We start from the raw sequence: 11404 nt of genomic DNA, 5'->3' as shown, positions 1-11404 counted from the left end.
CCACCGGAGCAGTAGCAGCAGCAGGGGTTATTGCGGCATGCACTGCCACAATTTGCTGCTTTTTGGCAGCTCGCTGCTTCTTCTTCTTTTCGTCCCAGAGCTTCCGCTTAGTGTCAGCGGGTTTGGAGGGTTCCGGGATGGCTAGGGTTGTTGTTGCTGGAGGGGTTTTGACTCCATGGTCAATGAGTCGATGTTCTAGTCGCTTGGCACTGTCGAAGGTAGCAGGGTTTGATGATAGGACATTCCCTGATACGGAGGCACTGTCCCCCATATGTACCTCTCGATCTTTTTCCCTTCAGTGGGAACCATATTGGGGCAGAGGGGCACCAGTTCGCTGAACCTTGCGGTATATGAGACTACGTCAGAGCCCTTCATGGTTAGGCTCCACAGCTCCTGCTCTAATTTCTGGATTTTGCCCCTCGGGCAGTATTCCTCAATCATGAGGTCCTTCATGGTTTCCCAAACCATGTCATTCGCCACTACGAGAGTTAGCGCTTTAACGTGGCCGTTCCACCACGTCAGGGCTTTTCCTTCAAAGGTGCATGCGACATATTTGACTTTGCTCGCAGCAGGGCACGAACAAATTTCAAAGACTGATTCAGTCTTCTCGAACCATTGCGAGAGGGAAATGACTCCACCGGTCCCCTGGAAGGACTTCAGCTTGCAGTTGGTGAAATCTTTGTAGGAGCACTCTCTCGAGCGCACATGGATTTCAGTAGGAATAGAGTCAACAGGCGTTCCACCTCTACTGGCATCAGTAGAGTGATACTGAGCCATGGAAGTTGCCACTGCTGCAGCTACGGTAGCATTCAGGGCGGCAGTATCGATGACCGTAGGAGGAGGAGGAGGTGGTCGAGGTGCAGGGTTATTCCTGGGAGATTTGCGAGGAGGCATCTTTCAGCTATAAGTTTATAAAGATAAACAAAATGGTAAGAATCAATTGTAAGTGGGGTGAGAGTGACACATGCACTAACTAACCATAGCCCAACAGTTGAATGAGTGTTTGAGATCACAATCAAGAAGATTAGTAGGAAAACAGAAGTGTACAAATTTTTCCCACAAATTAGATAGTTGTCTAAAATACTGGTATTATCGATGTAACAAGTTTAAGGGAAAATCAACCTAACAGTAGGTCTTACATCATACCATACGGAAAGTTTGACAGTTCGTAGATTCCTAATTAGAGTACTTAAAGTTAGGAATATTTTACAAACAAGTGCTACTTAGAGTAGAGATACTAAAGGCTATTCCTTAACCAAAAGATAAAGATGTACTAGACATCTTCTAACGGCGATGGGAATTCCTCGGGCGAACCCTGACGTCTGCCACTTGACGAACCACCTCTTGAAGGTGTCGCTCATGAGCCCTCTGACGGGCTCGAAGTTCCATGACTTCGGCTCGGGAGGCAGCCAGCTGTTGCTGCAGGGTCTCATTGGTCCTCCTAGTCCTTTCCATTTCTTCTTCAAGACGGCGGATGCAGACTGTTTTGACACCAGAGTTGGCATCCATCTCTATGACCCGGTTGATGGCTGCTCGACCTTGCTCAACATTACGAGCTATTCTACGGACAATGACGGGCAGAGCTCGATCCGCAGAGCCACCTTTGTTGAGGTTGTAAAAGCTTCGGTCCCCAAAGTAAGGTAAGGGTTGACCATGTTCATCACTCTAGCGATTCAAGTTGGTTGCCCACAAGGGAGTGGGACCTGGGAAAGCTGGTCGGGGGTTGTTGTTTGGGGCTTGACCTACTGGCGGTAGGTTGTTGACTTCAGGCTCAGAGTCAGATCCATCAGAAAAGCCTTCTGCGAGGTGATCATCCAAAGGGATTGGATGCTCATCTTCGGGCTCTTCTTCGATCCACCCAGCATTGCCTTCATTTGGGAAGTACGGGTCGCCATGATGGAATCCAACCATTTAATCTACATGAGAAGAGAGGTATAAGAATCTAGTGTATAAATAGCTTGTAGTAGCACAAAATACCCCTATAGTATTTTAAGTTTAGGTTCTACTGTTCTCCTTGTGGTATTGTTGGTAAGTTTTTAGACTTGTTAACATATCACAACCATTCTAGGGCATATGCTAATCACTCCTCGGACCAGCATAGTTGATCAGGCTATGCCATTCCCAGGACTGACCATACATCCCCGACCGCACTTGTGATATTTAACAATCGTAATAAATTTGTTCTTGTCATTGTGACACTGATTTTAGTATGAATGCAGACTAGTATACTTAATTAAATATTTTAGTATTTTAAAGTATAGACTCTTGGTCAGAGTGTTTTAATCCCAAATGGGTTTATAGTTAGTATATCTTTTTTGGGTTGATATACTCAATTCACTATAAACAATGCTCTGATACCAATTTGTCACACCCCAAAACCAAGAACGGCGGAAACGTTCTGGGGCGGAGCACGTCATGTAAAGTATCACAACACAGTATAACAGTAAATAACCAAACAACATCATCCATTGCATTAAATATATAATTTTAATACAAGTGTGTTATGTACAGTTATAGACACCATAAAGTAAATCAAAATAATAAGATGAGTCTTGGATGCGCTCCATCTTCTCAAAAGCTGGCCTCGGTACCTGTCTACTGACGACCTGAGAATACATGTTATTTTGAAAGAGTTTATCAGCATTAAGCTGGTGAGTTCATAAGTAATTTAGTGTCGGTGTTTGTATCAAAACGTTTGAATCTCTCAGAAAAACCTACATTTTCTATTAAAAGTAGCCTTCTACCAAGGCGTAACTGTTTTGTATGCTCGTTTATCGTAAAAGTGTGTAATTTTCCCAAGTGTAACTATCATTAACAAAATATAGTTTGTACATTAATGTTTAAGTGAAATGCTCACTAAATGTATCTAAAGGGTAAATTATTGTAGTACTGTAGTGTTGTATTATAGGAACTAATGTTGTACTAACTACCTTAAAACGGATTTATATTAAGGTATCATGTGATTAATTGTACCATACTATCGACTAGGTAACAACGACAAATGTAGGTCGTAAAAAGGTATGACGTTTGGCACCCGCAGACCTGCAGGTCCGGCTGTAGCTAGCAGCAAGGTGTAGGATAGTCAATCTAGTATAGATCTATACGCAAACTCACGCTCTCCCTCCAAGAGACTCTGGCTACAACTCGGGCCATGACATTTAAGGCATGCTCCGATACAGTGGATCACAATTTTGTCAACGTATTCATGTATATGTAATGTATTGTTACTTTTTCTAGTATCGTTGTATATGTTCTCTTTCTAATATAGTTGTATATGTTCTCTTTCTGGTATAGTTGTATATGTTCTTCTTCTAGTATAGTTGTATATGTTCTCTTTCTAGTATAGTTGTATATGTTCTCATAGAAATAAGTACTGACGCATGAATGAACTGACTCATTGATCTAGCAATAGTATAAGTATGATCCTGTGCTACCCCGATGGTAACTTACTAATGATGTAACTAGTACGCATGAATATGGAAGAACGTTTATGACTATATATGTACACATGATATATAATAAATATTGAAACGACCTTCGGACGGCTACCCGATATCCCACCAGACCACATCTCAAGCGCGAAAAGGAAATATGGCGGACGGCCTTCCTAAGCCTTTTAAACATTGCTTATATAATTTTACATCTACGGGCATGCAATTTATAATAAGTATAAAAAAGTTTAAGTAAAAGTATTTGATAAGTAAAAGAGTTTGTAAAGCAGTTTGAAGTAATACAGTTTGATAAACAGTTTGAACAGTAATAAATACATTGGTTTGTAGTTATTAATCACATGTGATATATGTAATAACTATAAGTATTCAACTTGTATTCCCCCCCCCCCATTAAAGCATTTAAAACATTTAAAAATATTTCAAAGGTTAGTTAAGGGGTATGAACTCACTTGTGGTGAGTGGATTGGATTGAAGTGTCGGGTTCGGTGCTAGGTGACAAAGGAAGACTTGTACACACGCACGAGCCTAGTTATCCTATAATGAACATATAAATAACTAATTAGCCAATTTATAACTAATAAATTAAGTGGGGACACGCTAGAACATGAAAACACTTTGTTTTAAGTGTTAAAGATCACAAGGATTGCATCCGAGTGTTGGTAGGGCAAAGCTAGGGTGTTTGGAGTTCAAGGGTAAACTCCCTTGGAGTTTAGGGTTTTGATGGTCATAACCTAGGGAGTTTACGGCAGTAAACTCTAGAGTTTACGGTCGTAAACTCTACTCCTATTGACCATGTGTTGTTTTGTGGTTTAACAAGCCTTTTGAAGCATTTCTACTAAGTGGTTTGGCCTTTGGAAGGGACTAGGGCAACAAAAACACTCCTTGGAGGAGTTTACGGCTTCATGGACATTTCCCTTTGGGTTTACAGTAGTAAACCCTTATGGAAAAGGGTATTGCCATGTTTTCAAGTCCTTAACACAACTAGGTAAATGTATAAGTTAGTTGTTAGGCCTAAGGAAGGAAAATGACCCATTTAAACACACTTTAGGGTGTTTACAGTTTTGGGAGATCCCCAAACCGTAAACACCTATACATGTTGGTCTTTGATGTTTTTCAAGGCTTAAACACATTAAGGGAAGGTTTAAACATGTAAAGGATGGCTTATACATCAAACTAGGACTTAGATTAGGGACTTAGGCACACTTTGGTGCCATTTATGGTGTTTACGGCCCAAGAACATTCTTGGACCGTGAACACCTCTAACCTTGTGTTGTTGACATAATTTTTTGATGTTTAAATGTAATACTAGCTTAGTAACACTCTAGGATGGAAGTACTTACTATTTGGAGGCTTTATTTGAGCTAAAAGGCCAAGAACACTTAGTGTGTGTTCTTGGTGTTCTTGGTGTTTTGGAAATCTAGACAAAATGCATAAATGAGGGGATGGTTAGATGCACAAACACTAGATTAAGTGTTTTACTAACTTGAAATGGTTAGAACACTTACAAGTTTGAAGATTTGGAATCAAAACTAGGATGATACTTGAAAGCCTTTTTGGAGTTTACTCTTTTGTGAAATTGGGGAGTAAACACAAATGGCTAGACTTTTGGGGAGTAAACTCATACATAGGTATGAGCTCACGGTTTTTGGGTGATTTTTCACCCCAAACATAAAAGTTTGGTTGGGAATTTCTAAGACGTGAGGTGTTTGTAGTTTTTAAAATTCAAAACCCGAGACGGCACTTTCTTTCACCCGTTCGTTTAAAAATAATATTAAAATAATCAAACGAACTTTATATTTCTTAAAAATAAGAAATAATGACATTGACTTATGATACAAAGTGGTTGGCTTTTAGGGTTTGACCAAATGGAAATTTCGGGTTGTCACAATTGAGTTCCACTAGATATTATTGCAGGTTATATACTTATTTGGTTTCTTCATGTTTATTTATTCATGCATAGGATCTTGTAATTGCTTGTGTGCGATGTTATGTTCATTTTAGTTAAATTCTCTGCCTAAGGATCATAGTTTCTTCATATTGTCAGGGTATTATTAATAGAAGGTTGGTCATATATCATTTTTCATACCTAAAGTCGTGTTAAGTAGGAATTTAGACGCATCGGTTTCAGGCATCTAAGTGGGAGACTTCGGCGAGTAACAGAGTGAGCCCTAAGAAGAGGAAGAATGGGTGTTCTATTTCGAAGGTTATCAGTCAGATTGACTATGGTGGTTCAATGAAATGGGAAGAAATAAGTTTAATTTTAGGCCCATTGTATTTTTGGAATTCGAGAAAGCCGAGATCTTTTGTGGTTGAGAGGTATAAGGGATTAGACAGAACACAAGTATAGTACAAGTTGCTGTCAAATTCACTTTTTCACAGACGTGGGTGTGTTCTGCGTACCAGAAACTTCTAGGCATGGATCTTGTTGTAGCCGGTCACTCCTGCGAAGTTAACATAGATAGATTTCATATGTGTTTGTGTTTTTTAGGCTAAATTTCGGTTGTAAGGTTGATTAGCTCGTTGGATCGATTAATATCACTAGTAGGATAGGAAATGTTGTGATCCATCAACTTCTGGGTGTGGGTGGTACATTTTCATGTGGACTTATTGAGTTTTTGGGATTGTTCGAAGGCATTCAGGTTATATCAGTTGTTGATGCTTCGAGTACGTCGATCTTTTGGTAAGAATGGAGTAGAAAACTTTTAAATTTCAAGTTAGGGTGTCGGAACGATGTTATTCAGTTCAGGGAGTTTTGTTGATAAGTTGTGATTATAAAGGATTTGTTCAGTTACTTGCGGTTGAGATTATGCTTTGAGTTTAGAAGGTTTACGGTTAGGTTGCTCATTGTTATAATTTGTGATCGCAAGTCGAAATCTTGGAATTTGGTCGCTATGGATATCAGTCATGGAGTAAAATCTTTTCGAAATTATTCGAGGAATCCAATTTCTATTATGATCAGTAATGGAAGGTGCATGTGTCAAGGATCAATGGGGTGAAGTATGGCCTATGTAGGGAGTTTGAATGGCTATGAAGATTGTTAGAATCTGGCTGAACCCAAGTGGGGGAGAAACGTTTGGGAATTAATGGAAATTATTCCAAATGCAGGCCAACATAGAATTCCATAAATAAGGACAAGTTACTAGCCAGTTAGGTTCGGGTATGAGTCAAGGATTATACAAGGGATAATGTTGGTGGTCAGTTGTAATCAGGGAAGCAGGGGTTGGAGGTTCAGGGTTATCTTGTTTGAGGACAGGAAGCAGTGACAGTGTCGTTAGGGTTTAGGGTTTAGGGTTTAGGGTTTAGGGTTTAGGTTTTAGGGTTTAGGGTTTAGGGTTTTAGGGTTTTAGGGTTTAGGGTTTAGGGTTTAAGGTTTAGGGTTTTTTTGGATAAAAGGGGAAACCCCTTGGCAAATTTTAATAAAAAAGAAAAAACATTACAAAGAAAGGAGGCAACCGCCCCAAAAAAACTAGCTACAAACAAACCCTTACTAAACAACTAACAGACTAACAACTAAGGAAATTAAAATTACATAAAAACCTAACGAAGCTCCACCAACCAATCCACTTCCATCTCCAATTTCATTGAAGAGAGTGAAACCAATCATCGCTTCTAAAAATATAAACAATGAGATCAAAAGCTAACATCATCCCACTCAAAAAATCTTCAAAGTCTTCAATCTTTAAGTAACAATTAGTCCACCATCCAAACATATCAAGAATTTTGGCCTAATACTCGAAAAAATAATCCAAGGTTTGAAAAATACCAAATTTGCAATACATCCAAGGAACTTCCAAATCATGAGAATCATTGGCCAACCTGATCAATCCTCCACTAATGTCCAAAAAACTCCAATACAATCTTTGTCCAAAAAAAGCAATCAACTTTGACCATTTAGCTTTAAACTTCTTAAAATCCTCACTTTTCTTCTTCAAACATCTTCTTTTTATCTTCATTGCATTCATCTCTTGAAAAACCCATATGCTCCAATTAATAAACTTATTGACAAACCCATTCCCAATAATACTGATCCAAAAAAATATCTTCAATCTCTTCCAAGCTTTTAGCACCATCATCTTTAGCGAAAAAATTAGTCTTCAAACTCCGAGAAAGTAAGATGCTAAAACCGAAATATCCAAGCTTATCCAATAACTTCCAAAGAAACTTCAAATTATCACTATCTTCAATCTTGCTAAATAAATCCCAAAAAATCTTCATGAAGCCTTTCAAGTAAATGGTCCAAGAATTCCAAAAATACCCTTGAGGGGTAAACCATCTTTTTGTGAAAATAGAACCCTTGGACAAACAACCAAAGTTATTATCATCAAAAAGATCAATTCCGTCAATTCCTTTATTTTAAGGGTAATTCCAAAAATACCCTTGAAGGTTAATTCCAAAAAACTTTAGAATAAAACCTTCAAAATCCACATCAAAGGTAAAAATACCAATAATAACCGAGATAAACCGGTTGGCATGAATCTTAAGGTAAGACCAAAAGAGAACAAGGATCCAAAAGTGGTTGTTTTTATGTAAACAAAGGAAACAACCAGCCCAAAGGTGGTATAGTCTAAGGTAAACGTACCCAATCCAGTGTATTGTCGGGTAAATATCCCACCACTTGCTAACCAAACTAGCAGTGGCACCCACCAAAGTGGAGATTCCTAGTTGCCTAGGAAGAAAAATCCAACTGACGGGAATCAAACCCGTTTACATTAAGTAAATTACCACTTCAAAGGAAAAGATTCCAATGAAGTCTGGGATAAACCAGACAGCATAAAACATAAAAAAGAACCAAAAGGTCAAAAGTGGTTGTTTTTATAGTTACAAAGGAAACAACTAACCCAAGAATGGTACAGTCTAAGGTTAACGTACCCAATCTCGTGTATTGTCGGGTGAATATCCCACCACTTGCAAATCGAACTAGCAGTGGCACCACAAAAGTGGAGATTCCTAGTCGCCTAGGAAGAAAACACCAACTAACGGGGATCAAACCCATTTGCATTAAAAAATAACCACTTCAAAGGAAAAGATTCCAATGAAATCCGGGATAAACCGGATAGCAAAAACCATAAAGAAACCCCGAAAGGCCAAAAAGTGATTGTTTTTATAGTTACAAAGGAAACAACCAACCCAAATGTGGTATAGTCTAAGGTTAACGTACCCAATCCCATGTATTAACGGGTGAATATCCCACCACTTGCTAATCGAACTAGCAATGACACCCACCAAAGTGGAGACTCCAAGTTGCAAAGGAGTAGAACAACCAATAATGGGGATAAAACCCATTTGCATTAAAAAAAACCACTTCTAAAGGAAAACTCCTAAAGAAAATCGGGATAAAACTGATTAGCAAACAATTTTTAAAGGAAAATTGCTAAACCCAAATCCGTCAATTCCACTAATCATTAACACAATCTTGATTCTTCTCACCATTAGGAACACCCCACTTCCTTTTGACAGAATTGTCAAACCCCAAAAACCGCCTTTAAGCCCAATAAGCTTAAGACGAATTTCTTCAGAAGTATACAAAATAATTTTATTCTCCTCATTCTTGCCTCTACGAAAAAGTCTAAAATTCCTTTCTCTCCAAACATGATACACGGTGGCAGCAAAAGCAATTCTCATAATAAAAACTTGAATACTTTTTCCTTTGAGAGAATCTTGAAAATCTTCAATAATCTCTTTCCAACCATGAGAAACACTTTTTAACTCCACTCTATCTTTCACAGCTTTCCAAACCAAAGAAGAATATGGGCATTCGAAAAACAAATGAGAGTGCGAATCAGGTTGCAAATTGCAAAGAGTGCACTTGAGATTTTTATTTTTGTCCCAAAACCTCATTTTATCCTGAGTCATATGTCTCTCCTGTATAGCAAGCCATAGAATGAAACTGTGTCTTGGGATGCGTTGCTTGAACCACACAAGATGAACCCAAGGGACCTTCTGACCACTATTACTTAGGTCAATCCACACTTGATGAATATCAAACTCAACCACTTGACCATCTCTTTTCCTCCATAAAACTCTATCAGCCACCAGAGGATCAAGAACTGGAAATTGAAAGTCATTCAATTGAGGGATAAGAGAGAGCCACTCAGAAGGCCAAAACCAATAATTATCAACAATAACATCCTTGACCTTGTCAGAAATTCTAAACCCAGCACTAGCAATTTCTCTTGGAGAAAGGACATGAGAAAAGGCTCCAAGATGATGCCAATCATCATACCACATGAAAGTATTGGGTCCATTCCCAATCTTGGTACAAAAATGATTTCTAAAGTTGGGTCTCAATCTTATCAAATTTCTCCAGCTCCATCTCAAGTCCTATTTTTCCTCTACATCCTAGAAGCTTCTTCCTTTTAAAACATAATATTTATCCATTTCATCCATAAAGATTCACAATAGGAGATAATCATCCATATTCTCTTGGATAAAATTGCTTTATTCCAAGCTCTAAGATTTCTAAGACCCAATCCCCCATACTCCACCGGCTTACAAATAGAGGACCAAGACATTTTAGCTCTCCCCTTTTTGGACTCATCGCAATCCCAAAGAAAATTCTTCATCAATTTATCAATCTCTTTAGTTATAGCAGCCGGGATAAGAAGACAAGAAGCTCAATACACAGGCAGGGAATAAAGAACCGAAGAGATAAGTTGCAGCCTTCCAGCATAAGAGAGATATTTGTTCCTCCAATCTCCAATTCTGCATCGGACTTTATCTGTAACAGCCCGAAATCTCAGGTATTGTTTAATTATGTTTTTGGGGTGAGTTAAGAGGGGACTCGGCGAGTCGGAGCCTAGACTCGCCGAGTAGGATCGCAGACTTGGTCGCGGGTCCGCGACTGGACTCGACGAGTCCAGATATGGACTCGGCGAGTCGACGCTGTTCAGCAGAAACCCTAACCGTTCGGTTTTGGATCGTATATAATGCTCTTATATGCCGTCATTGTCCGTCTTTAGTCGATTGAGAGGAACCCTAAACGGCTGTGGGCATCTAGAGCAAGATTGGAGGATATTAGGGCTTGAAGAAATTGTTGGGCAAGGAGGAGAAGGGTTTTGGCTAAAGGAACGGCAAGGGATTCGAATTCTGCGGTTTGGAGACACAGAGAGGGCATATTCCAGGTAATATTTCGGATTCCTTTCTGTTTGTTGATGTATGCATGGATTTAGGGTTTATGGAACCCATTTGGGTGATTAGATGAATTAGTGCCTTGTTACCCAACGACTATAATCTTGTATTAGGACCTTAAGGGTCCAGAGGGTCCCATGCTTGTGTATTTCGGGACGAGACTCATCTCAGGAAGCAGTTGATCGACTGCATGGCGTGGACTCGCCGAGTCCGATGAGCAGACTCGGCGAGTAGGTTGGAGAATTACTGGAACTCGTCGAGCTGTTCTTCAGACTCGACGAGTGGAGTCGGGGTGGCCCCGTGATTCTTCCAGGGGCAACTCGTCGGGTTGAGGAGGATACTCGACGAGTAGATAAGGAATCTCAGAAAGTTGGAGGACGTCTAGACTCGCCGAGTCGCCATGGTACTCGCCGAGTCCGATCGAGTTGACCGTTGACCGTTGACCAGAGTTGACCTAAGTCTGACTTCTTAGGGATAGTCACACTTAGAAGATATAAGTGCTAATGAGATATGTAATGTTATAGGGAGGTTGTAGCTCGTCGGTTTGTGCACGAGTGATTTCAGGATTTGCTAGCTTTCAGCATTTACGAGGTGAGTCTTCTCATTATACTGTACCCGGAAGGGTTTGACTGTGTGACCGGAAGGTCGGATATGATATGTGATATGTATGCTATATGTGGTAAGTTATTTGTTATATGTGCTATGAATGTTATGGGCCGGAAGGCGATTATATTATGGGCCGGAAGGCAATATGTTATGGGCCGGAAGGCAATATGTTATGGGCCGGAAGGCGATATGTTGTGTGATGGACCGGAAGGTCGGCG

General features: G+C 39.8%; 1 protein-coding gene across 1 annotated transcript; it reads right to left on the bottom strand.

Moving 5' to 3' along the window:
* Nucleotides 1-8795: 8795 nt before the first annotated feature.
* Nucleotides 8796-9680, bottom strand: LOC145053260 (uncharacterized). Its single transcript, XM_079001267.1, has one exon. The coding sequence runs from the start codon at nucleotides 9678-9680 to the stop codon at nucleotides 8796-8798; it is 885 nt and encodes a 294-aa protein (XP_078857393.1).
* Between the last annotated feature and the right edge of the window lie 1724 nt (nucleotides 9681-11404).

This window comes from Lactuca serriola, chromosome 5 (assembly GCF_051521515.1).
Source record: "Lactuca serriola cultivar US96UC23 chromosome 5, Lser_US96UC23_V15, whole genome shotgun sequence".
NCBI lineage: Eukaryota > Viridiplantae > Streptophyta > Magnoliopsida > Asterales > Asteraceae > Lactuca > Lactuca serriola.
Note: the sequence above shows the minus strand (reverse complement) of the source record. Positions and strands in the feature narration are given on the sequence as shown.

Excerpts from the sequence above, each read along its gene's own strand:
- LOC145053260 (XM_079001267.1), bottom strand. The coding sequence starts at position 9,680 with ATGTGGTATGATGATTGGCATCATCTTGGAGCCTTTTCTCATGTCCTT.